The sequence below is a fragment of the Dama dama genome, chromosome 15 (genome assembly GCF_033118175.1).
Source record: "Dama dama isolate Ldn47 chromosome 15, ASM3311817v1, whole genome shotgun sequence".
Classification (NCBI taxonomy): Eukaryota; Metazoa; Chordata; class Mammalia; order Artiodactyla; family Cervidae; genus Dama; species Dama dama.
The window spans coordinates 46,918,789-46,946,656 of NC_083695.1; the positions used below are offsets into that span (position 1 = coordinate 46,918,789).

The 27,868-nt window shown below is 39.2% G+C and overlaps 2 protein-coding genes across 6 annotated transcripts in view; both read left to right on the plus strand.

Annotated features, from left to right (window-relative positions):
- Positions 1-613: 613 nt before the first annotated feature.
- LOC133070181 (WASH complex subunit 2-like) overlaps positions 614-27,868 on the plus strand; it is a 45,629-nt gene continuing 18,374 nt past the window's right edge. For 3 of the 5 annotated variants that reach the window (XM_061162025.1, XM_061162027.1, XM_061162029.1), the window contains exons 1-17: positions 614-752; positions 838-960; positions 1,784-1,948; positions 9,049-9,111; positions 10,993-11,166; positions 13,492-13,585; positions 14,942-15,003; positions 16,222-16,269; positions 18,142-18,252; positions 18,828-18,915; positions 19,546-19,617; positions 20,318-20,436; positions 21,140-21,200; positions 22,245-22,304; positions 22,720-22,893; positions 25,052-25,179; positions 26,286-26,372. In XM_061162025.1, the coding sequence (XP_061018008.1) occupies positions 750-752; positions 838-960; positions 1,784-1,948; positions 9,049-9,111; positions 10,993-11,166; positions 13,492-13,585; positions 14,942-15,003; positions 16,222-16,269; positions 18,142-18,252; positions 18,828-18,915; positions 19,546-19,617; positions 20,318-20,436; positions 21,140-21,200; positions 22,245-22,304; positions 22,720-22,893; positions 25,052-25,179; positions 26,286-26,372 (1,632 nt within the window). In that variant the 5' untranslated portion in view covers positions 614-749. The remainder of the gene's footprint in view (positions 753-837; positions 961-1,783; positions 1,949-9,048; positions 9,112-10,992; positions 11,167-13,491; positions 13,586-14,941; positions 15,004-16,221; positions 16,270-18,141; positions 18,253-18,827; positions 18,916-19,545; positions 19,618-20,317; positions 20,437-21,139; positions 21,201-22,244; positions 22,305-22,719; positions 22,894-25,051; positions 25,180-26,285; positions 26,373-27,868) is intronic. The other 2 variants (XM_061162026.1, XM_061162028.1) reach the window with 1 other exon arrangement.
- LOC133070182 (PC4 and SFRS1-interacting protein-like) lies at positions 6,086-7,766 on the plus strand. The gene has a single exon (XM_061162030.1). The coding sequence runs from the start codon at positions 6,186-6,188 to the stop codon at positions 7,185-7,187; it is 1,002 nt and encodes a 333-aa protein (XP_061018013.1). The 5' UTR covers positions 6,086-6,185; the 3' UTR covers positions 7,188-7,766.

Sequence of the window (27,868 nt, forward strand, 5' to 3'; positions counted from 1 at the left end):
GGACTAATTACGCGCGGGCCACTCGGGCCCTTCAGCTGAAGCTCAACTTGACTCACGCACCCCTTCAGCGCCCCCTGGCTTCCGCAGTCTTCCTGCCTTTTTTTTTTTTTTTCCTTTTCTAAAGTGAAACAGATTAAAAAAAAATATTTTATTAAAGTATAGTTGATTTACAGTGTTTTAATTCCTGCTGTACACCAAAGTGATGGTTATACACATATACATTCTTTTTCATATTCTTTTCCATTACGATTTACCACAGGATATTGAATAGAGTTTCCTAGGACTGTGTTGTTTATCCGTTAAATATGTAACAGTTTGCATCTGCTAACCCCAAACTCCCAATCCATTCCTCCCCTGACCGCCCCATCCCTTTGACAACCACAAGTTTGTTCTCTACATTTGCGAGTCTGTTTCACATACAGTTCATTTGTCTCATTTCACATATAGTTTCTGCATATAAGTGATATCATATATTTACCTTTCTCCTTTTCACTTAGTTTCTTCAGTAGGATCATCGCTAGATCCATCCACGTGACTACAGGTTCACTCACCCTCAGCCAGCTGGCCCAGCCTCCCTTCAGCGGCACCCCCACATCCGGTCACGTGAGGGGCAGGTCACGGGGCGCTCTGGTCACGTGAGGTTGGTCACGTGCCAGGGCCGCACTGCTGGGGGCTAGGCTTCCGGAGACTGCGGGGGCTCAGCGGGTGCGGTCCTGCGGCTTCGGAGCCCACCAAACTGCACAGCCGGGATGGTGAGGGCGGCGCTCTGGGTTAGGGCTGGGCCGCGTCCGCCGCCTCCCCGGAGCTCAGCCCCTCTTCTCGTCCTTCCCGCTGCAGATGAACCGGACCACCCCCGACCAGGAGCGAGCGCCGGCGTCCGAGCCCGTTTGGGAGCGTCCCTGGTCGGTGGAGGAGATCCGCAGGAGCAGCCAGAGCTGGTCGCTGGCGGCCGACGCGGGCGTGAGAGACTGGACCCGGGACGGGAGGGGAGGGCGGCCCGTCTGGGGGTGATGCGCGGCCTGCGAGTGGGAGGACATCAGTCCCAGTCCCTCTCCACCCAGTCGATCCCGCTCTGTCTCCCGTGGACTAAATAACATCCCTTCTTTGCTCTCGAAAACTTCCTGGTGGCAGTCCTCAGGCACTTGGGCGGATGCCGGCCGGTTGACTTCAGCTCTCTTGAGTGCTCCAACTCGGACTGCAGCCCATCGCAGGGTGTTCTCTTCCTTGTTTGGTTTTTTTTCCCCCTTGTTTGTTTTTTTTTAGCCAGGCGCCAGCTCCATCCTGAGCGGAGAGTTAGGCTTCCACCACGCCGCAGGCTTACAGTGGCACCTCATAGGCGACTCCCTGTTGAGACCTGGACTGAGTGGGATGGGAGACAAACCAGTATATGAATATCGTTGAGTAAGACATCTTAGGCCTGGGACCCAGTAAGCTCAGAGCCGTGATTCCAAAGTCCCACTTGAGTAGGATTTTTGGATGAGTAGTTATTTTGCCTTTCGTCTGTGATCCCTGTGGAATGACAACCAAATAGCACTTTAAAATTTCTGCAGAAACGAGATAGGAAGTATCCATTGACTCACTGCCACTGTTTTGATGAGCTTTCTTTATGTTTTTCTATGCTACTTGGTCATGGTACTGTTAAAAGCAGCATCCCTTTTCCATTCCAGCACACACACACACACAAAGGTGAAAGAAAATGACTGCTTTTCTGTTTTGACATGCAGAATAGATGCATGTAATAGATGCATATTGATACTACTGTATATGTTTGTTTTTTAAATAGCTACTGCAGTTTCTACAGGAATTTTCACAACAGACTATCTCTAGGACTCATGAAATCAAGAAACAAGTGGATGGACTAATTCGGGAGACTAAAGCCACAGATTGCCGCCTGCATAATGTCTTCAATGACTTCCTTATGCTGTCTAATACCCAGTTCATTGAAAACGTGAGTTACTTAGTTACATCCGAATTTTAAAGAAATAATAATGTTAGAAGGAGCAGTACTCACTGTGATATTAAGTGACGTATTGTTAGGTTCTCTTAAATTTTGGTGTAAGTAGTACTTCTCGGTAATTGATGTTCCCTCCCTTTTTATTAGTAAAGTTTACTTTTTTTCAAGCCTTTGAGAAAACCTAATGATAAAAATTTCCTCATATTCCAACGTTTTCATCAATTGTTAATTCTGGAGTTGTCTGCAGTTTTGGTGAATTGCATGGCCCTCCAACAAGTCTTATTATCCTCTATAAGGAAAGTCATACACCTGATCTGATCCTCTGGGCACCAGCATGTTATTAATTGTATGCATTATGTTCTGTTAAGTTATATTAAAAGTATGTGTGTGTCTGCTTGTAATATTCTGAACTAATGCTTTGTTATGCTGGCTGAACCTGTGTCATAAAATGAACTCTAAACAGATTGTTGCACTTAACCCAAGTGCAGTTTTGTCGTTTATCAAGTTTCAAAGTTTTAGGTTCTAGGAACACATAGATAAACTAGAGCCCCTTCTTAGAGAATATCACAATTTTCTGTAATAGTGTTATTCCAGAAAAAAAAGTAATAAAATGTGGCTGGAGCTCCATGACTGTAGGGGAGATTATTCTAGAGGATGGAGAGGAAGCTTAGTTAAGCTGACCTGTGTTTCTTCCAGGGTGACTAACTTTCTAAGTATCAGTGTTAGTTATACTGTGAAAAGAGGATTATTAAATTAGGCTATCTCCTGAGACTGTTAGATACAAAATAATAAAAATGATTTTGAAAATTGCAAGATTATACAAAGATTTAGGATTGTTGAGACTAAATATTGTCATGCAGATATCTTACACAGTATGTTTGAACATTTTTAGTAATTCAGGTTGAAATGCCACTACTGGGCTTTTGGGGGAACCTGTGTGTAAAATAAAGATCTTAATAAAGATTTTAGTATGTGTAACTCCATGGCTGATTCATGTCAATGTATGACAAAACCCACTACAATATTGTAAAATAATTAGCCTCCAACTAATAAAAAAAAAAATCTTAATAAAGATTTTAAATAACTCTTTGCCTGTAATTTAAGATACAGCAGATATTCTAGTTAAATCTGTAGTCATTTTCTGGTCATCTGCACAGAATGTCCATGCTTGGTCCTGAGCATTGTTCCTATTGGAAGAGGCAGTTTACAGGACTCTCATCTCTACTTTAGTAGTGTGTGTAGTCCCATCATTTTTTCATCACGCTGAATTCTGTGTCCTTTTAAATATATCTGTTGCTTTCATTCTGTACCTTTCTTGCTGGATCAGGTGCTTAGCTCTTCTCAGCAGTGAGTCTTGCAGCCCTAGACTGGGCAAGGAATAGAATTGGGAGCCTTCTTTTGTACCTGATGTGCCTGTAGCACATTGATACTGGCTTGGTACCGACTGATACTTTTGGGGAAATGGGCATTATAAGCTGCTTTTTCTGAATCATAACCTTCAGGTCTTCTCTTTCCCCAGCTCTTCTTTTCAAGTTTTCTTAGTTTCTGATAATCCAGTTTTTGTGGGAGGTTTTTTGGTTTACTTTTTGTTTTTGTTGATTATTTTTTGATAATAGTTCATTATTTCTGTTCACTTCTTGGATTCCCTCCATCCATCTCTCTGTCTCCTTTGTCTTGTGCTTCTTCCCCTTCCAATCTGCAGCCAAATTTCCCTCTAGATGTGCTTGTGGCCACTGCCAACTCGAACTGCTTCCCAGACCTCCCTATAATGCCATGTGTTTCATGTTCTTTGCTTTAGTGGTAGAGCGTCATGTTGTTAAAAGGATGGCTAACACTTAATCAAACTCTGAAGGAATCTACCTGCTGATAATACATTTGGCAGTGATTTGGTTTTGCAAATGTTTTCTTCAAACCCTGACATCAGGACTCATGTATTACAATTCTGTCTTAAATGATGGTGCCATCTGGTTTCATGGTAGTTTATTGGAAAGATACACAACGTAATCGGTTTTTGGGTTTTAGTAACTGACCTCAGAGGCAGCTAATAGAGTGCAAACTGCATTATAGAGTTAGTGAAACCGAAGAGCAATCAAGACTCTTTAGGGCAAGAAAAATTAGCACCTTTAGTTAAAGGCTCACTAGGGGATTCTGAAGGAGGAAAAATGCTAATTAAGTGACCAGTGCATCAGTGCGCTATCAGTAGGGAATACAATTCTTGCAGCTTCATTAATCTGTTCCTTTAGGAATTTTGTCCTGAAACATTGAGTGACCTAATTAATGACTTCTTTCATAGCACTTCCTATGATTGTAATTCTACATCTGTCGATATGGCAGGAGAAAAAGGAGGGTATTGGTGCTGCTCAGACCTAAGCTTGAAGCTCATTCTTTTAAGTTAAATGGTTTTGCTATTTAAAGTTTGAAGTAACCTTGGCAGCTGTCTTGTCTTAAAGTCTCAATTTTAAGATTTATTTGCCATTTTTTGTTCATGCCTTTGAAAATTACTCCCCTAATTTCTGGTCTTTGTAGAATGATTTTTTTTTTTTTTTTTTAATACAGAAAAAGAAGCAGCATCTGAAATTTCAGATGCTAAAGAAGAGCCTCTCAACATATTGACATGTAGATTCCAAGTTCATTCCCTTGCAGACATTGGACTTTAAGTTTTTTCCTTTTTTCTTGTGAGAATAATGGACACTTACAGTAGGAGAGATAGATATATATATATAAAGTATTAAAATGTGAAAAAATTTAAACTACAGAAGTCAACTATAATTCTACCACCCCAAATTAACTGGCCACTGAACACTTTGGCATATTTTTTTTCTAATCATATGTATGTATATAACTTTAACCTTCTCTGTATGTATGTATTTGCAGCCTGCATTTTTCTTCATGTTAGCATATTATTTTATAAGCATTTTAACACATCTGTAAGATTTACTGAACTTAATTTCTGTTTCTATTTCATTTTATGGCTGCCATTATTTAACAATCCCCCATACAAAACTTTTTAAGATAAAATATTTTGTGTTATCTCGGAAAGAACAGATAATACCCACAAATGTTAATAATGTGCACTACCTTGTATTAACAGATGTTAATATTTTTTTTTCCTTAACTGTAAATATTTTGGGTGTGGGCTCATTTGTTTTGCTGTTTTTTTACTCTTCTTATGTGGAGAATATATGTAGTCTTTGGATGTATATTGGTACAGGTGTATATAATATGAGGTAGGGATCTCATTTGTTTCTTTTCCATATAGGTACTTTTATTATGTAGTCCTTTTCCTCAGTGACATATGTATGAATGTGTGTTTTTGTAGATATAAATAGGCTTACATGTACTTGTTAGTCTGTCTCTTACCTCTGTCTTTTACTGTCTTTATCTGCTGTAGTAAGTATCACAATCTTAAATACCAGAGATTTCTAATAAGTCTTAATAGGGTAAATCTCTGTGACTTCTTTTTTTATTTTTTTCCTGTGACTTCTTTTTATTCATAATTTTCATGGTTATCCGTGGCTTTTTTTTACTTCTGTGAATTTGAGGATTATCTTGCTAATTTCCCCAGAAAATTCTAGTAGTATTTTGATTGGAATTGCAGAGAGTTACAGATTTGATGTTTGTGACTTTAAATGTAAATCTGATGCCATGAGCATCTTACTGCTTGTATTTATTTTTCTTGGAACTAAATTTCAAGAAGTAGAATTCTTGGGTTAGAAGATGTGAACATTTAAAAATAACACCGTTTAATCAGATTGATATTGGGTTAGAAGATATGAACATTTAAAAATAACATTGTCTAATCAGATTGATAAGTTATTTTGAAAAGATGGACAACATCGTTCCACTGCTGGCAAAGGTCTGGGAAGTGGGCACTTGAATGTGTTGTGATGACAGTGAGAGTTGTTCCACACAGAAATCTACAAGAAGCTCTTAAGAGTAAAAAAGAGGAGCAGCGCGGCGACGGCGGCGGCGGTTGTTATTCGGAGCCGTTGGGTCCTCTGCGGCAGCTGGTGGCGCAGGTGGCTTGCGTGGACGTGGGCAGAGGTGGCCGGCCCGCCACCGCAGCCTCGCCGCCCGCGGCCCCAGCAGGCGCGTCGGGGCACCCCGAGGCAGCCTCCCCCTGCCGCCACCGCGGGAGCCGCGGCTCCGGTCCGCCCTCCCGCATCCTCTCGCAGTCCGCACCGCCGCACCTCCTCCCTGGGCTTCGGACCCTCGGCCTCGTCCCTGAAACATGACTTGCGACTTCAAACCTGGGGACCTCATCTTCGCCAAGATGAAAGGTTATCCTCATTGGCCAGCTCGAGTAGATGAAGTTCCTGATGGAGCTGTAAAACCACCGACAAACAAACTACCGATTTTCTTTTTTGGAACTCATGAGACTGCTTTTTTAGGCCCAAAGAACATATTTCCTTACTCAGAAAATAAGGAAAAGTACAGCAAACCAAATATACGAAAAGGCTTTAATGAAGGTTTATGGGAGATAGATAACAATCCGAAAGTGAAATTTTCAAGTCAACAGGCATCAGCTAAACAGTCAAATGCGTCATCTGATGTTGAAGTTGAAGAAAAAGAAACAAGTGTTTCAAAGGAAGATACCAACCATGAAGAAAAAGCCAGCAATGAGGATGTGACTAAAGCAATTGACATAACCACTCCAAAAGCTGCCAGAAGAGGGAGGAAGAGAAAGGCAGAAAAACAAGTAGCAACTGAGGAGGCTGGAGTAGTGACTACAGCAACAGCATCTGCTAATCTAAAAGTGAGTCCTAAAAGAGGACGACCTGCAGCTACAGAGGTCAAGATTCCAAAACCAAGAGGCAGACCCAAAATGGTAAAACAGCCTTGTCCTTCAGAGAGTGACATGATAACTGAAGAAGACAAAAGCAAGAAAAAAGGGCAAGAGGAAAAACAACCTAAAAAACAGCTTAAAAAGGATGAAGAGGGCCAGAAGGAAGAAGAAAAGCCAAGAAAAGAGCCAGATAAAAAAGAGGGGAAAAAGGAAGTTGAATCAAAAAGGAAAAATTTAGCCAAAACAGAGGTTACATCAACCTCTGATTCTGAAGAAGAAGGAGATGATCAAGAAGGTGAAAAGAAGAGAAAAGGTGGAAGAAACTTTCAGACTGCTCATAGAAGGAATATGCTCAAAGGAAAACATGAGAAAGAAGCTGCAGATAGAAAATGCAAGCAAGGAGAACAAATGGAAACTGAGCACCAAACAGCATGTAATCTACAGTAATAAAAAATATATCTCATTTTGGGCTCAAAGCATTAATCCAGTTACTGAAAAGAGAATACAAGTGGAGCAAACAAGAGATGAAGATCTTGAGACAGACTCATTGGACTGAATTTCCCCCTCCCCGCCTTTGATGGAAGAATGTTCCAGATTCTAAATTGAGGACTTCATTAATGGCATTGTATTACTGTGTTATGATTGTTAAAAAAAACATTTCCTGTAAGGTACACACTGCATACTAAGGTCGGCCATCATTCCTGTTTTTTACCAAGCTTAAAATGAAGCTTTGTGTTTGAAAGTTACAAGCTCAGATGAAGATGGTGGTTGTACATTATTTCATTTAGAAAATATAAAAATTTATTTTGTTTTGAAGCTAGGTGTTAAACTGGAGTAGCTATATTATACCCCTAGAGAGTGGGGCAGTTGTGCCCTTCCCTTGACATACCTTTGTTGTTTAATTCTTTAGAATATTAATAATTGTTTTTTTAATCCTGAGAGATTAAACAGTAGACTTGTTAAGAAAACAAAAATGAAACTGTAACCAAAATTTTAAAATAAAGTTCAAAAAAAAAAAGTAAAAAAGAGTTTTGTCCTTTGGCTTGGCAATCCTGTTTTTGCGAAGCCTGTAGATTTAAACGATCCATGGCCTAAGAATTTCGTATATATTTACAGTAGCTGGTTTGCACTAGCAAAAACTGGAAATGTCCTTGATGTTCTCTAATAGAGAATTCTTGAACTAACTGTAGTCAACTTCATACCATAAAATATTATGTAGATATAAAAACAATTGAGTCAAATCTATATGCATTGACCTAGAAAGTGGTTTATGAGAACATCAACTGAAAAAGTGGGGCAGAAGGATATGTGTCGTATAAATGCATTTTTGTTTAAAAGCTGGAAGGGCAGAAAACTCTGAATATGTGCATATGTCTGTATAAATTTGTGTAAGAGCCTTGGGAAACAAAGAGGAGCACACACCAGACTATATTAGTTATTCTGAGGATTAGGTTGGAGATAGGGATGGAATTATTTTTAAATACATCTCTTCTGCAACTATCTTTATATTGACATTTTAATTTTGATTGACATGTAGTTTACACACCAATAAAATACTCCCTTTAAAAGTGTAGAAGGCAGTTGGTGTTAGTGTATTCTTAAAGTTTTGTAACCATTACCAGTATCTAATTCTAGAACATTTTCATCACTGTGGTATTTATAATGAGAATGTTTTGCTTTGGGAGTTTAAACAACAATAAATAGTTAAAAAGGAAATCACAATGAGTTGCCAGAATGATGGCTCTATATTGGAAAAGAGAAGCCACCTGTCCAAGCTGTATGGATGAGTCCCATGACTGGTCTTCTGGCAAATCAGTGGTGGGCTTGGCCTATCTATTTTCTTATAAATGAGATAATAAAAATGTATCAACCATTTTAAGCAACAGGATAAAAATAACTTACCTTTATGGTTTCTACTGTATAAAATGTAAAAACTCTTATACCCAGTGGGTAAGTTTTACCAGTTGACATGCTCAAAGCCTCACATTTGAGTGCCTGTATCAGTGCCCTGTCAGCATTGTGTTAGATTAAACAAGAAAATGTGGAACACTGGTTTCTTATTAATTTTGTGACTGTGGTCAACCATGAGATTGAAAGTTTTTTTTTTTTTTCATGTTTCCTAGTCTTTTGTGTCTTTTCTTTAAACTTAATTTTGGGAAAGTTGTCTACTCTGCTTTGGCCTCAGCCATTTCTTAAATAATCATTTCTTCTTGTCTTTGTCTTTTTTAAATTGTATATTGAATTCTTACATTGTGATTGATTCCAAATGCTGTTTTGACTAAAAGCTGAACTTTGCTTCCATGTTTAGCGTGTATATGATGAGGAAGTGGAGGAGCCGGTGCTCAAGATTGAGGCAGAAAAACCAGAACAGGTACTTGCTTTGAATCATTCTTCTCTTGGTCTCCTTTAGAGAAGAAAAGTAGTGATTTGTGATATGGCTGCTGGAGGGAGAGTGGGGCAGGGAGATGGACTTTGGGAGAAATGGGAGAAGCTGCTTTTGACAGCTCAACACTTGAACTTGTTTGTTTCTGAAATCTATTGTATTAAGAAATGTATAGATTAAGTTCCTGATTTCTGGCTTAAGAGTAGAGCAGAGGTATGTAGAGATTTTCTGTAAAGGACCAGGTAAGAAATATTTTGTTCACTGGCCACATTGATCTCTATCCTTTGCTGCTTTTTCTTCTTTTCTTCCTCTCCTATCCCTTCCCCTTCCTCCTTTAAAAAGGTAAAAACTTTTTTTACCTTGAGGGTTATTTAAAAAAAACCCAAAACGGGCCATACTGGGCAGTAGGTGGTGAGTTCTTTGAAGATTGTGTACCCCTGTCCTTTCATGACTGCTTTGCTTCTTATTACTACCAGTTTAAAAATGAAAGTAAGAAGAAAACCATACTACTTGTAACATATGAAAGTGTTAGACTAAGAAAGGGTACTAGAAACCAGCTACAGTTTTGCATATTTCTAGCCTTTAAAAATTTATTAAAAAAAATTTTATTTTCAATGGATTTGCTAAACTGTTTTAAGTGTAGTAGTAACTGAACCAAGTCCAGGTTCAGTTTAAAGTGATAGCTATTTAGTGAATTATCTTTAAAAAATCCGCAAGCATGTTTTTGCACACTTAGTACAGTGTTAGCTATTTAACTTAGAATCAAACATACCAGAGTGCAAAAAAGATGCAGCCAAAACAAAAAAGGTAAATTAGAAAGACTTCTGCACTTGAGGTAGAAGTAGAAAACACTCCTCAGCTTTCCCTTTTGGCTTTCAAAACAGCACTGTCTGGGGGCTACCCAGGGTCCAGTGCTTAAGATGCCCCTCTCCCCGTGTAGGGGACACAGGTTTGGTCACTAGTTGGGGAACTAAGATCCCACATGCCACATGGGTGCCAGAAAAACAAACGGAAAAACTGTATGGTTTGTTTGTTTCTGTAATTATATATCAACTTGTAGAATATTTGTGAGGAGAGGAAATGACACTAAATGTATTCTGCAATACTTCCTACAACTGATGACACAGTTGAGTGTGTGAGAGCTGCTGTTACAGGAAGTGGAGATGTTGGAATATTTTCAGCAGGTTGGTGTTGTGTTCAAAGTTTTGTCGAGGTCGGGGGCATTGTTCTAGGGTAACCTACAGGATAGATTAGAGATGAAACCGACTCTCTCTTGGTTTGAAACAAGTTTATAAAATGTAATTGTCCAGTTATTTTTTTAACTGTAATTGGAAAATGACATCTCTGCCTGGAGTATTTTCTCTTAAGTCTTAACCTCTAAAATTGTGCTAAGGACCATTAACCAAGGTTAGTGGGATATAGTCATGGCAAAGCTAAAATTCTAGGCCCTTCTTTTTTTCAGATGCAGGGAGGGAAGGTGCCCCTTAATATCTTGTGATGTGCTATTCATTGTTGTAGGGTAATTTTACATAGTCTATAGAGGCTGAACCATCACACCATTGTGCTTTTGTTTTTGTAAATGATGAACCTGGAGCTCCAGAACCTTCTGTAGTTTGGTGTGTGTTCAATGCATAGACACATTTGGGACTTAACACTCCAAAGTCTGTGCTGAGGCATTCAGCAAAATCTTTGACTTTCAACATTTTTAACTGTTTAACATTGTAAATGGTTAACAACAATGTTTTTAATTAAGTTTTTTTGATTTTGTTTGTGTTTGAGCACGAGTCTAGGCTTCAGTGAATATTCTCAGTGTTTTATTAGGGTGGTATCAACATACTGGAGATCTTACTAAAAATTACTTTTTCCTAGGAAAAGACCCGGGAACAGAAAGAAGTAGATCTGATTCCTAAAGTCCAGGAGGCTGTGAACTACGGTTTACAAGTGTTGGACAGTGCATTTGAGCAACTAGATATAAAAGCAGGAAACTCAGACTCTGAAGAAGATGATGCTAATGAGCGGATGGAGTTGATCCTTGAGCCAAAGGTAAAGACATTCAACTGTACTATTTATTGTTATACCTGTTGTGATCTGGGTCCTTTACTTGGGTGCAGAATTGTTAAGATGTGGCCTTCACGTCTCAGAAGTGAGGATGTCACTTAGTGCTCTCATATTGACTCCATCAGTCAGAGGGTTGCAGTACAGGAGCATCGGTTGAGCACTTACTAGGTCCTAGCATGCCAAGTTGGGGGAGTACGAAGATGCAGGGCTTCATTCCTACTTTCAAGATGCTTGTTACAACCATACCAGATGGTCAGAGAAAGGAGGCAGTTACAAAAGTCACCATCATAAGTGTTTTGACTTCTAGCTGGAGAAATTGGGGTGAAGATGAGATTTGAATTGGGTTTCGAAGGATGAGGAGGCTCATGAGAGGCAGGGGTTGTTGGGAAACTGACATTCTGTAGCTTGCACAAAGAGGGACCTCAGAAGTGTTAAGAGACATGTGGGGTATGGCAAAAATCACTACAATATTGTAATTAGCCTCCAACTAATAAAAATAAATGAAAAAGAAAAAGACATGTGGGTTGTTTCAGGTTTTAGCCAATATGAGTGAACCTGCTGTGAGTGTTCATGAAGAGATTATTGGCCTAGCAGGTGCTTATTGCTTTACTGTTACTTCCTCTCAGGTTGGCTCTGTAGTAAACACAAGAGTTTGCCTTACTGATTCTGAGAGTCCTTGTGACACATCAGTGCTTTGTGAATTGAAGCATGCTGCAAAACCAGTCTCTTCTAATCATGTATTCACTGCACATTTCTCTTCCAGTTTGAGCTTACAGCGCCCTGCCGAGCTGGGGCTGATCCTTTAAAGATCCTTTAATGATATGCTGTCATCATTTTGCTTTTTCACTGTAGGGATTTAGAAGTCAGCAGCAGGGTTTCCCTGGTGGCTCATGCAGTAGAGAATCTGCCTGCAGTGCAGGAGACCGGGGTTCAGTCCCTGGGTTGGGAAGATCCCCTGAAGAAGGGCATGGCCACCCGCTCCAGTATTCTTGCCTGGAGAATGCATGGACAGACCTGGGGGGCTACAGTCCATGGAGTTGCAAAGAACTGGACACGACTGAGTGACTAACACACAGAGCAGACCTTGGGAAATGTGTTGCCTGGGTCACATTTCCTCCTTCCAAGTCTCTCACCAGTTTTTCTGTTATAGAAAGACATAGGATCAAGCCTTCTGAGTCAGTGAACAGTCAGCCTGGTTAGCACTTTGATTTCTTTGCACTAAATTAGTTTTTGCTGTATCTTTGACCTTTACATTAACCTTCCTAAACTTTCTGTCATTTCCCAAGGACAGAACTGTTCTCTTCTGTCCCCAAGGTCTTTTTTATAGGGAAGAGTTGTTGAAGCCAAAGGACCATGCCTCCAGGGCGGAGTGCTTTCTTGGCTCTAAATTTTTGATGTTTGCGATGGCCTGAAATGGAAGAATCTCTACATGTACCTGTAGACAGTGTACTTCATTTTATTCTGTTGTTTGATCTTCTGATCTTATTTTACCAACTTCACTTCTCTAAATTCTACTGTGTGAACCTCTGAGGGGTATTATTATTATTTTCTTTGTTTTGTTTTTTTTTTCCTCCCTCTCCTGGATAGGTTCTTATCAGTCTGTTGGAAGCATTCCTTTAGTTAATTATGTTGACTGTAGATATTTGCCCTGTAGGTAGCTGATATTCGATGGTAAAGATCTGTTTCTTTTCGCCTAGCCCATGTTTTGTATCTGTGCTCCTGCCTCTCTGCTCCGACGAAGCATGGAGGAGGCCTTCTCCATTCCCTTCCTTTGTGCCTTGTGCCCTGTTTGTCTGCACGTCCCACTACCCACCTAACTATTTGTGTTATTTCCTCCGTGTGCTTCTCCATATTTAGGACTTGATTCTCAAGAGTGGTTGATTGGTTGATTTTTGCTCATCACGTTGCTTTTCAGGGGAGGACGATAGGTCACTATCATCAAAGCTTGTCAGGATTTCCTGTTTCTTTCCTTGGTCCTCCTTTTGGGCATGTTGCTATGAAGTTGTGCCCCTTTCCTTGTTCAGTTACTGCTGGTAAACGTTTTACAAGCCTTTGCCATTTTTGTTAATATAATTAGGCACTTGAGAAGGGAAAGTCTCTATGAATCAGCTTTACTTTTCTATCTTTACCTAGGATTTAACTTTTTTTAAATCAGTGATTAAGAAAAAAATCCTGCTGTGTTTCTTATTCTTATTCTCTTTTATTATGTAACTTTTTTGGGGTAGTCAGATGGAACAGGATGTCAAATGGAATACCTAATTTTATTTTAACTTAAATATTTAACTGCTTATTCCCTTTCATTGTTTACAGGATCTGTACATTGACCGTCCTTTACCTTATTTAATTGGGTCAAAGCTATTCATGGAGCAGGAAGATGTAGGTCTTGGAGAGCTTACTAGTGAAGGTACACTTTTACACTACATATTTTTGTTGCTTTTAACATTTATAGCTTAACTTTTTATTTAAAAATAATTTCAAACTTCACTTTAAAGTCTTAAAGTTACAAGACTAGGACAAGGAACTCTCACATACCCTTTACCCAGGTTACCATTTGTGAATATTTTACCATACTTATGTATCATTCTCTGTATATGTACATAGTATTACTTTCTCCTGAACCTACTTAGGAGACATCATGCCGCCTTCCTCATGTATATGGTTGGCAGTTCATGTCCGTGGGTTTTGCATCTATGTATTTAACCAACCTGGATAGAAAATATTTGGGAATAAAAAATTACAGAAAGTCCCAAAAGCAAATAGTTGCTATGATGCACAGGCAGCTATTTACATAGCATTTACATTGTATTAGGTATTATAGGTAATCTGGAGACGAGTTAAAGTTGTATACAGGAGAAGGATGTGGGTTATACGTGGATACTACACCATCTTGGTGTCTGTGTGTGTGTTTGTGTCTGTGTGTGTGTGTGTGTGTGTGTTGGGGAAAGGGGGTCCTGGAACCTATCCCTTGAGGGACAAATGTATTTCTTTGTGTATTTTCTAAGAATAAGAACTTTCTCTTATTTAGTTGCACGTTCATTTGCCCATCTGTCGTCTTGTTTGGATGTGTGTATTGGGCTTTGATGTGAGACTTTTAATTTTTGTATCCTGTTTATTAATAGAAAAAAATTAATCCAAGTGGTTGAATCCTGTGAGACTTGGCAAGAATGTACAAATCAAGTATACTTGACTTTTTAACCTCTTCCCATAGTAACTTTTATATGAAATAAAGTCACCAATTGATAGGTTTCCAACAACAGTGACAAAAAGTATAATCACCAAAGTTAGGAAATTTTACTGGATTTAATACTAGCTAATCCTTAGTCATACTCAAATTTTTCCAGTTGTCCCAGTAATGTCCTTTACAGTCTCTTTTTCTCTGGTTCAAAATCCAATCTACTCACTGCATTTAGTTGTCAAATCTCTCTAGTCTTTTAGTTGGATACCATTTCTCAGCCTTTTTTTGCTTTTCACAACCTTGACATCTTCAGAGAGTATAAGCCAGTTTTTTTGTTTGTAACTAATATATTTTTTTTGTAATTAATAAATATCCTGTGGGGAAATACTTTGAGCCTATGTAAATGATCCGTTCCTCACTATAGTGAAGATACTTTTAATTCCAATGAATGAGTATGGATGGATGGTTTTATCAAAATCTTTTGATGGTTTTGTCAAAAGATGTATGGTGGTTTGTGATCTTGAGAAGATATTAAGAATGTTTCCTTATGAATATTGGCTATAACCTTTATCTTTCTTCTAACAGAAGGTTCAGTAGGCAGTGATCGCGGGAGTATTGCAGACAGTGAAGAAGAGAATGAAGAAGAGGTAAGGGCTTGCTGGTGTGTCCAGGTCATACTGGGCAGGAAACTTAGGGTGCATTTGGCAGGTTCAGTAAATAACATATTCATGAATTAGCAATTTGTTTACATCAATCTCTTAATAGCAATAGAAGCCATATTCTCAAGTCTTCCTTGGCATGGGAAATTCCTTTATTTTTGTGTACAAAACCAAAGAAAACTGCTTTAATCCTTTACATTACCTTTACCATTACCCTCCCTCTCACCTCCCCACCAAATCCTCTTCTTACCAATGTATTTTGAGGGGGATATCTTAGATAGTTTGGTGGAATCTCTGCCTGAGATACAGTCTTTGAATAAGTTCTATCTTTGAGTAATTCTAGGAGAAAAGTCCATATTTAAAACTTTCTTTACTCTAAAATCTTCTAGGCCAGAAGATTGCTGAAAGCATCCACTTACGTGTTAACTTTACTGCTACCTCTGGCATCTTCACACCCAAAGAGCCTGATCTGACTCCCTGTTCTCTAAGGCCTCAGAGTCTGCGGGCCTTGGCCTTGACCCCTATTATATCTGGCATTGTTCCTTTAAATGGAATATTTGTTACTGCAAAGGGTAGAAACTCTTTGAAGGATCATTCCTGAATGTTGCTTTCTAAAAGGTGACAGTTTTGTAGTGTGCTCCTCCCCTCTGTTTCCACAATCTGTTTCCTTTCCTCCTGCCTCCAGCCCTTCCCTCAAAAAACCTGATAGAAGGAAATGAACTTCTTAAAAACAGCCTTGCTTTCACTGATTGTCATTAGCTAAACCCTTTGCTTTTAGCCACTGAAGCAACTCTTTACCTAATGGCTTGTATTATTAAATACTAATGTTCCTTTCCTGGGTCTGATGAAGTAATGGTTTTACTTAGGAGGAAAATAGAGAATGCAAACCAATGCAAACTAGCTTTTGATAATTTAGTTAATTACATGTGCAACTCTTAATCCAAAGGTTAGAAATGATGGGGCAGATTGATACGAGTAAATTGTCAGAGAGGTTTAAAAGAATTACAAAAATGACATGTAACTGGAATAACCCTTGGTGATATTGCCAACTCTCCACCTCATCTACACCTTGATACTTCAGGTGATCAGTAGTCAATTCAGAGACCAGTCGGTGGTGGCTGTCCCAGAGACTTAGACATGACATCATTTCTGTACTTCCAAGTAGAGCCGGTGTTAACAAAGCCTTTTTTTTCCCCCCCCAAAAAGGAGTCAGATGAAGATTTTGCCAATCATAGTGACAATGATCAAAACCGGGTAAGATGCATATATTGAAGTGACTTTTAAATTTTAATTTAAGCATAGCATGTATAATAAATTTATATTAAAATTGCTTTTGAATGACTTATGGGAAAGTAAGGATTTATTCATATTTATAGATATTCATGTTTCCTTCAAATTTTAATGTTTTTAGGCTAATTACTTCCTTGTATATTTTTTCTCAATTTTACTCAATTTTGTATTTTTCTCAAATTTTTCTCAATTTTATATTTTCTTCATTTTTTTGGACAACAAAGAAGTAAAAAAAAAATTGAGAAACAGAGCCTCTAAAACATAGCCCAATTACCCATATTGAAATTTTCACACGAATTCACCTTTCCTTTTTTAAAATTTAAGATAATCTTACAGCAAGGCTAAGGAACACTCAAGAAATGGAAATCTTATCATCCTACTGTTTTAGCACTGTTGTCTTAATTTTTATATATCCTTCTAAGGACATGTTCTTTTCATTAACATGTGTAGTTTATTTTTTTGTTATTTTATATTAACTCATCAGAAGGATTTCTTTGTCGTTTTAAATAGTCTTTGTAATTTGCTTTGTAAACTTACGTATTTGTTTAACATACATGTATGATATTGTTATAGTCTCTAAATGTGTATGGGAAATAGTTTTAAGATTTATAGTTTTGAGATAGTACTGCATTCAGAGTTTTCCTTCATAAAAACTCTTTGCCTCTGACCTCTTTTCTTAGGAATTAGGTGATCTAATACTACTTGATACTGCTGTGTAATACACATTGCAGATTAACAGGTGGCACATAATGATTTTCCCAGAATCTCATCAGCACTGGGATTATGTGTGATTTTTGCTACCATAGTGTATGTTCAGCGGTATATTGAGATGATTCCAGTTTGTATTTCACTTTCCTAATTGAGAAAAATTTTTTCCACAAAAATTTCCAACTGATAAATGAAAGATTCGGCACTTTCTGATTGTTACTTTTATTTTTCACTGTTGTGTTTCACAAATGTGGCTTGTCTTTATGATTTTAATAATCAGTCCTTCTGGAGAGAGTATGTATTTCTATGGAACTTACTATTAAGATTGATAAATTCAGACAGTTTTTCAAATAATATGGTGATTTAAAAGCATTGGTGGAAAAAAAATAAAAGCATTGGTGGAACTATTTATATTGTTAAAAATAGACTTGTTTTGTGTGCCGTTGCTAACCTCAGAGTTCAAAGGATTAAATTAGTTGAAAAAATGCTCTAAGCATATTGATTGGCACAGTTTATTGATTTAAATGTTAAAAGTTTTAGAAAAAGTAAACAGTTTTTACATACAGTGGCTACCTTTGTAAAAATTAGAACTTAACACATAAGATTAAGTTTGAGTCATCTATTCTTCATATCTTTACACTCTCTGGAGGTAACTGGTGTAATCTGAAAGTACATATTTGCAAGTGTTGTCCTTTGCTTTTACAAATATGTCTGTGTTTATAGCAATGGTGTGTGTGTCAGAGGGTAGTGAATTCCTTCTGGGTTTATCATTCACTGTTTCGTCACTTGGACCGCCTTGGATGTCTCTCCAGTTGTTACAGCTTATTCTTTTTTTTTTTTTCTTTATCAAGCTTATTCTTTCTATTAGTATTTTTATTAAGATAATAGTATACTTATTTAGTTTATTCATTTCTCTAGTGGTGGACATTTTTAATATTTCATTTTTTTCCTATTGCACTGAAAATAAATCTTGTGTATGATTTGCTCTAGCACATTTACTGCTCTGTAACTTTTGGTGCATTATTTGTTCTTCCATTTTGAAGGAGAAGTCTAAAGACTGAGTGGTAGTATCTTTTTCAGCTTGATGCCCGTATCTGATACTTTTAATCTGATGGTTTATGTTCTTAGCACACTGCACAGATGAGTGATGAAGAAGAGGATGATGATGGTTGCGACATTTTTGCTGACTCTGAGAAGGAGGAGGAAGATGCTGAAGACACTGAAGAAAATTCTAGACCTGTAAGAAAGGCTATAATTGCCATCACCTGTCGAGGTTTTAGAAATGATTCCTAGGATTCATTTTTTTTATTGTCATTTATGTTTGTAACTGTCTCATTTTGCATCATATCATTTTTCATTTCATCACTTTGATCAGTAATTCATTTTCACTTTTGGAAATAATAGTTGAGCATCCCAAGTTGCCAAATAAGTTCCACTTTCTTCTCCAAATGTTAAGATTTTACTAGTTAGATCACTCAATATATATTCACATTCAGAGTTTCAAGATCCTAATACTTCTACCCCCAAGGACCTTGTAGTATTTTTCTTACCTAGATCTGTGAGTATTAAAGTTGAAGTATTAAAATAAGGAAATAAAGAGCATCTCCCTTTGAAGGAACACTGAGTCCTCTTTCTCAGGTGATCTGTTACAGGGTGAATATGTTTACATTTATTTAGTTAAAACATATCTTCTCATCAGACCGATTTCTTTGCCATTGTTTGCATAGTTTTGTTAGGTGTCCCAAAATAAACTGTACTAGTTAGTACAAAAAATAGTACAAAAAAGTGATTCTTTTGGTCTTCCCTGGCTGTAGAAAAGAAGTAGGCCTACATCATTTGCTGATGAACTGGCAGCTCGGATCAAAGGGGATGTCTCGAGCCGGATGGAAGAGGAGCACACGAGTACGTCACCTCCTCTGAGAGTCACTCATAGGGCGGTGGGGCCGTAGGGACCCCTCTCTGGGGTTCCCTGAGGGTGGGTTTCCTTGTTTAATTACTAAGGCACAAGAAGCATAAATTGTATTTCTTATAAGATTTACTTTATAGATTCTCTGATAAGTAAACACTGGACCGTGCCCCCCCCACCCAAGAAAAATGCACATATTCATATCTATATGTGAAGTTTCAGGGGATTAATGAATAACGCAGAGAATCATTCACTCTGGATTAAAAATCCCTGGCTTAATATTTACTCCTGTATTTTATTTTGACTAAATAAAAATGTAGCATACAGTATTTTCTAGTGATTTAACAAAGTGGAAAGATATCAGAAGAAATCTTTCAGCAAGTGCAATCCTGGCATGCGCATGATCTGCTCTGATAGCTGGACTCTTCTGCCTTAAAAAGAGGCACTTCTGAGTGTCTTCTCTGGGTAGGGCACTGAGTAGGTGCTCAGGTGGGGCAGAGACACAGAGTTGAATGTCTTGCTCTTAGCTTAGGAGTTGTGAGGGTGGCCGATGTGCCTGAAGGTTCAGTAGTAGATAAATATTAAGAATAGACTGAGTGTTATTAAACTGTGAAATATTCTTCAAGCCTTATCCCCAGGGGAAGCAAAACCTCAGAAGACGTTGAAAGAGAAGAAGGAAAGGAAAACTCCCTCAGATGGTAGGCCTTTCCCCTTGATCCTCTTCTTTAGGAGGCTCTTGACTCAGGAATGGGAATATCGCTTCTGTAATTCATTAAAATGCCTCTATTAAAGCTGACAAATGAGGTCTGTGATTTAAGAGTATGCTTTTGGGGGTGTGGGGAGAAGTGAGTGTGGGTTAAAAATGCTTTAAAGGTTTGATTTACTGGATTTTACAGGGACCATTAGCTGTCTTTCTAGACATTTATAAATTAGGGATTGCTAGCATTTGTTTTCAGTAAGGAATATTCTGTCAGGCCTTTTCACGTTCAACAGTAATGTCCATTGTATTTCTACTTGGGGCTGTGTCAATCTGATCTCTCCTCTGTTTACCCTTCTGTCCCCCAAATTCTGGTGGGATAGGTCTTGATGGCAACTGAAGCATATACTTGCTTTAGAAGAAATGAGATGAAAGGGATCACCTGCAGAGTTCACTCTGCTCCAGACACTTAATAGACTTGAGAGTGGGAACCCAAAGAACCTTTAAGGGATTTGATGGCCTGTTTTTTGATGGGTTTTTGTCTGAAGGCCCTCAGACCACCAGCATTCAAATAGTGCTTATTACAAATGGTTAGATAAACTTCCTGCCAGTTTTGGTGGTATTGTAATGTTAATCCCCAGAATTGGAGTTCCAAACCTATCTTTAATTCTCCATGCAAAGCAGTCCCTTCTGTTTGCTAGATGAAGAAGATAATTTATTCGCACCCCCGAAGCTGACAGATGAGGACTTCTCGCCGTTTGGTTCTAGAGGCGGCCTGTTCAGTGGAGGGAAGGGACTTTTTGATGATGAGGATGAGGAGGTGAGTCCCTGGTAATCAGTGAAGCTGTCCATAGCTGTGTCATGGGTTTGCAAGGAGGAAATAACTTTCAGTTCCTTTAGTAAGGAAACAATGGCTTCTTGGTTGGAAGTTGCTTCTACTTTCATATTTTAGAAGATTTTGAACTAAGGATCACAAAGTGAGGAAATACTGATCTTGATGCCTTTGTTAAGTAGGGAGAGGATGTGAGAGTGTTAATAGTGAAAAATTTACATTTACTTGCTTAAGTGGTTGTTTCTTAACCTTGTCTTTTGTCTTCCATGTTTGTATTTAATTTCTCTATAGACTAAATTGGGTTTCCATGATGGCTTGGTGGTAAAGAATCTGCCTGCCAATGCAGGAGATGTGGGTTTGAGTCCTGGTCCAGGAAGATACCCTGGAGAAGGAAATGGCAACCCACTTCAATGTCTTTGCCTGGGAAATCCCATGGACGGAGGATCCTGGAGGGGCTACAGTTCATGTGGTCACAAAGAGCTGGACATGACTTAGCGACTGAATAATAACAATAAGACCTAAATTGTTTCAGGGTCTGATTTCATCAATGTCTTCACTTTGGAATTGATTTTCTGGCAGAACAGTAGATGTGTATTTTTTAAACTTTATAAGACACTTTTCTTTAGAAATCTTTAAATGCAACTTCATTTTCCTGTGCTGTTTTGAACTGTGTTGTTTAATTTATTATAAGCAGAGTGACCTCTTCACAGAAGCCCCTCAGGATCGGGGAGCTCGAACCCCTGTTAATGAAGGTGAGTGTGGATTGAGGCTGGCTGTGCTTCTTTGTTATAGATTTCCAGAACTGGTTCCTTCTCATCAGGAGATGGAGCCCCAGAAGTTATCCCCAAACTTTGTTTCTCTGTTAGGCAGAAAACTGTTATGTTTGCCTTCATCTAGTTAAAAGCGATTCATTTGCACTAATTCATGTCTTGTAAAAACAAAAAGGTACCATTTGTAAACCCATATCACAATTTTGTCTCTTTCATAGAGAAAGCAGAAAAAGTTAACCAGGGAAAGCACTCTAGCAGTGTTGAGGATATCTTAATTTAATCAAGTTCAGTTCAAAGAAACATTTCTGAAATTCTGCATCTAAATTGGAGACCAGTAATTCCTTAGCCCAGTGTACATTAGAATAATTTGTGACATTTTTAAAAAGCACACATATGCTATTAAAAAACTTAAAAATTTTATTCCATTAGGTCTGTGATAGTCTTGAGAATTGGGAATGAGTTATTTTAAGTGACTTGGTCTCCCCAGGCCAGAAGTCATCAGATTTTGGACTTACTATGATGCTGGCTGACCTGATTGTCTTGAGGTTCCTACTCTCCACTTTATGGCATCTGTGACTTGCCTAGTTTCCTGCTTTCCTGTTATTGTCTTCGTTTTGGGCACTAATGTGTCAGATATTTTGCTGTTTGTTTTTTACTTGCATGTTCTCATTAAACGGGATGGATGGAGTCAGAACTATTGAACCCTGCTTGCTCTGCTCCCGCCTTCCCCATCTGTGCTCTACATCTTCCTTGGCCTCGGCAGGCAGCCCCACTGTAATTGTCTGCCCAGAGTCTGTGATCTTCCATGGGAGTCACAGCCTAGATTGGTTTAATACCAAGAGAAAAGTCATGACATTGGTAGAGAAGATAATACTAAGGAATTTTTAAATGGCTCTTCGAGGAAAAATTAGTTTTTGAAAGTCTCCTGTTAGCTTTGTGTTGTGTTGTACATATTTTAGGAAGGTGCATTTAGCAAGGAAAGTTGTTTTCTTTGTTGAAATGTTATCTCTTTGTTTCTCATTTTAGCATCTTCATCCTCTAAACCTGGAAAGAAAATCCCGGCAGGAGCTGTTTCTGTATTTTTAGGTATCGTAACTCAAGAGTTTGTTTTTGAGAACTATATAGTGTTGTAATTTTTTTGTTTGTTTGTTTTGTAGTTTTTAATACTATCCTCTTCAAAGAGCTGACTAGGGAGGAGAATAGGAAGAACTTCAGAGGGCATCCACAGAGAGCTCACTTACCTGTGTTAGCTCATATTCCCTCAGAAACCAGTGGCCTTGGGTTTTTTTTCATTCTGGGAGATCAGTTGATTTTGCACTGTGGGACATTCTATACCAGTAAAGGATGCATGTTGTTGGGTCCTGTTAATGTGTTTGTGGATGAATTGAAACTACAAGTTCCTGGTGGTGATACTGTTGTTGTTTTTTTTTTTTTCCCTGTGAAGTCAGGAGGCCCACCCACACTGGCTCACAGCTGGTTTGTCCTGTCCTTCCACCCACAGGGGAAACTGATGTGTTCGGTGCTGCATCTGCCCCGTCACTGAAGGAGCCCCAGAAGCCCGAGCAGCCCCCTCCAGGGAAAAGCTCGTACGTCCCGGCATCTGCTGGCCTCTTCGATGATGACGATGATGACGACGACTTTTTCGCAGCATCCCGTAGCAAACCTCCCAAGACAGGTGCTGCTCCAGCCTCTGTTTCAGGGAACGTAGCTGGATAAAGAATATTGACCTAAAAAGGCATGAAGTTCCTCTGGTGCCTCATCTCGCACAGTGCTAGAATCCCTCCTCAGGGATTCCTATCAGAGGTGTCTCATCTCTATTTAGTTATGGTGCTTTGGCAGTCTCTATTTTATGGACCAGTCTTTTCTTTAGAAACTAATTACTAGGATTATCTTCCTCATAGGGAGAAAAATCTGCTCCCCTCTAATAGCTGATCAGGATTCTAGTTTCTATCCTCTCAGTTACCAAGAAAGTTTGAATTATGCTCTCTTCCAGCGTCCTTAGTAAACTGTATGTGAACAGAGTGTCTATGCCAGGTATTCAGTTCCAGCAAGCCCAGGTGACCTTGACTTTTCTATGATGGAGTTTTCAGCCCCTTGACTGCTTTGGCACTGTCCTTTCTTCCCCCCTCAAATTTCAGCCATTTCGTTCCTGAAGTCACGCCTCTGAATCAGTTGTTATTTAATGAGCAGATGGCTCTCCCAGGACTGTTGTAAAAATGCAGATTCCAGTTCAGTGGAATTACGGTGAGGCCCTTGAGTTTCCATTTCTAACAGGCTCCCTGGTGGGCAGAGATCACTGGTCCGTTTGTTGCACCTGGAGTAGCAAAAGATGTGGTTCATTGGTTGTTTTCCAGAAGAGAAAGGTAGACCACTGAGGTGCACACAACTTCCAGCAACCTGAGCAAAGAGCTGTTTCTCCTAAGGACTGTGGACCAGGAAGCATCGAGAATCAGGCTCTTCAAATTTAGCTTATTTTCCAGCAATAAGTGTGAAAGTAAGGATAGCAGCAGAAATGCAAGGGAAATAATGGCCTGGTTTTAGAAAGGGTTGCAGACTAGACATGTAATATGCTCATATATAGGCTGACTGAAATGACAGTGAATAAAGGGTGTGCTGCTTCTCATGGCTTGGAAGGACTCTCACTTGGTATCATTAACTGATTTGGAATCACAGGTAAGTGCGTGCCACTTTGCTGGACCTGCTGCTCTCCTGGGACATTCACGAACCAGTGCCCTCATTTCAGGGATACACCCCTCACACCTCATTCAGTGAAGCAGTGCTTGTGGTTGCAAAAGGTTGAAAACCACCCTAATAGTCACCAGTAGGGTAAACTATGGTCCTTCCATTCAGTGGAATTTTGTGAAGCTGTGGAAAAAAATTGAAGTTTATCTGTGTTGACATGGGAACCTATGTACCCTAGGTGCATGGAAGGAAAATTGCAAATCATAAGAGTTTTTTTTTTTAAATTATGTTATTTAGAGCCATGTTTGTGAATTGCTAGAGTTAGCACGTTATTATATCTTTTGTGGAAATTAGAAGTATATACATCAAACTGTTCCTGCTGGCCTTCTCATTTGGGTGGGCAGGTGGAATTATGGGGGATGTTTCATTATTTGATTATATATAGTATAGTTCGGTGCTTTTAAAAAATTATTTATTTATGGTGGTGCTGGATCGTCATTGCTGCTCGTGGGCTTTCTCTAGTTGTGGGGAGTGGGGCTACACTCCAGTTGCGGTGTGTGGGCTTCTTATTAGGTGGCTTCTTTTGTTGGGGAGCACAGGCCCTTGGGTGCCCAGGCTCAATAGTTGTGCCCCAAAGGCTTAGTTGTCCTGAAGCGTGTGGGATCTTCCCAGACCAGAGATAGAACCTGTGTCCCCTGCGTTGGTAGGCGAATTCTTTACCCCTAAATCTCCAGGGACGTCCCTGGCTTTTTTTTTCCCTTGGCTATGCAGCTTGTGGGATCTTAGTTTTCTGCCCAAGGATTGAACCTGGGTAGCAGAAGCCAACCCTCACTTCTCAGATTCTTAGAGTGGTTGCCTCATAAATGATCTTTCTGTTGGTCTCTTTCTACCTTTTATGCCAGTCCAGACTACTGAAAGCATGTGCCGCTGCTTGGAGAAGGATGTAAGCCAGATAGTTAAACTGTCCTGTGTGTTTCATTGGAGCAGCTGTTACACTCTTTGAAAAATTCCAGCTAGTCCACTTCTTAACTAATCTAGCAATAACATACTTGTCCTGTTTATTCTTTGAGAGAGAAGAAGTTTTCATCTTCGAATTCTGTGGTGGGATTTTTGACCTTCGTATAACTTTATGCTGTGGTCTCTTTCTAAAGACAAAGTCAAATCCACTGCCAGTATCTTTGACGATGAGGAAGGAGACCTGTTCAAAGAAAAAACAGTGGCTCTGCCAGAAGCTACTGTGAATCAGACAGATGAAAATAAAGCAAGAGCAGAAACAAAGGTGAGCATGAGGGAAGACTAAACCTAGGAGTGTATATATGGGGCATTTTGTTAATTCATCTGGAACCCAAAGGGAAGTATCATTTCCTTTCAAGTGTATAGTGAACTTCAGATGTATAGAGTGTTGAAAGAATACAGCAAACACCCAAGTAACTACTACCACCTAGATTAAGCAGGTACTGGGTTTTTGTCTTCCAGAGTGGTTTTAATGGATGCATTAAATGCATTAAATGGATGCATTGATGATCTTTTCCTGAATCAGTTATTGTGGCAAAAGAATATTGTTTTACTTCTGTCATTTCTCCTGTGTTTATTAGCTGGGATTCTTCTGAACAGAAGAGCTTTCTCTCCCTCTTCTTCCTTGCCTTTTTAGTATCATTATAGAATCATGGATTCTCCATTCATTATCTTATAATCCATTAACATTGTTATTTTTTTTTATCATTTTTTTTTTTTTGATGCTCAAATTGGCCTGTCTTTGGCCAGTGGGCTGCGTTCCCCTCAGTCTTAAGCTCTGCTCACTCCTGTCCCTTCCTTTGCTATCCTGCACGGCTTGATCTGTCCGCTTTCTAAAGCACATCCCTTGTCATGTGTCTGTATGAAACCCTGGCCTTCCCACTGCCACCCACCTGGGTGCCAGCATTCAGAACACGGCAGGCTGCTACCCCGGCTCCAGCTGTACACATCCCGTTTGTGCTTTGCACACTGTAGGCAGTCCATTCCACACTGACGCCCGCAGATGAGCCCCCTGCTTTACCTGTTTTTTCTCTTCTCTCATGGTTCTCTCTGCCCAGAATGTCCTTGCTCGTACCGTGTCCCATGTCCAGGTCCCGTCTCTCCTGAGAAATTTACAAGGACTGCTTCTTCCTTCTTTCCTAACATATACCAATTTTTAAGTCCTTTTTCGTGGTACTTCTCTTTTTCCATTAATTCTTTATATGCACTTGATAGGTGGCCGATGTCTATGATGTTTTTATTCCTCTGGTGCATGACCTGGGACCTTATCTAGCAGAGATTCAGTACATCTTCTGAACAAATGAGTGAATGAACCTTTATTTCCAGGTTTCTGGTTTGTTAATTCTTTAATTTTTTTTTTTTTCAACAAAGGTTATGGTACCTTCCAGCAAAAATCTCAAGCTCTCATCGGAAACAAAAACTCACAAAGGTTTATTTTCAGATGAGGAGGACTCTGAGGTAAGGAATTATTCTTCTCAGTTCTGGAAATTACTTCATGGATATGACATTGGGAACTATTTCTGATTCAGGATGTCTCAGAGGTATAAGACTTAGTCAGTACTTTAGTTCTTTCTTTGGAAACAATGTTTTGAGAACACATGGTATTTAGAAAGCAATGTGTGTATAGTCCTTTCACTGTTGAGTTTAAGCCTAGTGCATCTCCTAGGAGGAAAACTCAGGATGCCCAAATTTTAGCCTATGCATTGATGCGCAGTGTAGTGAGGTGCTTCTACCAGAACAGAAATATACACATAGTTTCCTCTTTCAGGAGGAAGTGGGTATCCTATGCACAGTGGGTATCGTGTGTAGTGATAAACATACTCTGTGTATCACTGGAAGTAATAGACTTCCTTCACAGAAAAAGACGTGGACATGGCAGAAATTTACATGTAGTTTCAGGAAATTGTGAACTCTGGGCTAGACGCTTGTGGGTTTTTTTTTTTCTTTTTTTAAAGCAACAGAGCTCTTTCTTTAAGTGAAATGTTGCCAGTGTGTAAAATGCAGGAGAGGTATGGGAAGCTTGGTGCTTCTCCTGTGTGGCTCTTTCTACCTAAACAGACCTATGGGACTCTTTAGGGCCCAGGCAAAAACCCCTGGGCTGAGTGTAGCTCTTTTCACTTAATGAACTCATTAGCGCTATATTGAATAAACATTGATTCCGTGATTAAAAACAAATTCATCGAGAGAAGTCTTTGAAACTGTGTTCTTGTCCTATTTGTCTGACTCTTACGTATTGAAGATTTTCTTCCTGAGGGAATAGTTGTCCTATTTCATGTTTCTGATTCATTTAACTCAGTTTGCAGGTCTTGCTTTGCATTGTAGGCTAACATTTTACAGCATTTTGGAAATTTCTTCATAAGCTACAAGATCTTTGTCTATTTTGCAACATTTCCTAGCTGTCATGTCAAGAGTACAAAAGATTTTAAAGTTAAAACTGAATATGTTTTTATTTAAAAGAAATCATATCCTACTCTCAGGAAGCATGTCACGTGGTCTGGCAGAGACATTACTTTGCCAACAAAGGTCCATCTAGTCAAAGCTTCAGTTTTTCTAGTAGTCATGTGTGACTGTGAGAGTTGGACTATAAAGAAAGCTGAGCACCAAAGAATTGATGCTTTTGAACTGTGGTGTTGAAGAAGACTCTTTAGAGTCCCTTGGACTGCAAGGAGATCCAACTAGTCCATCCTAAAGGAAATCAGTCCTGAATATTCATTGGAAGGACTGATGCTGAAGCTGAGACTCCAATACTTTGGCCACCTGATGTGAAGAACGGTCTCATTTGAAAACACTCTGATGTTGGGAAAGATTGAAGGCAGGAGGAGAAGGGGACGGCAGAGGATGAGGTGGCTGGATGGCATCACCGACTCAATGGATATGAGTTTGAGTGAGCTCCAGGAATTGGTGTTGGACAGGGAAGCCTGGCATACTGCAGTCCATGGGATTGCGAGGAGTCG

Coding starts and splice junctions, on each gene's coding strand:
- LOC133070182 (XM_061162030.1), top strand. CDS start 6,186: ATGACTTGCGACTTCAAACCTGGGGACCTCATCTTCGCCAAGATGAAA.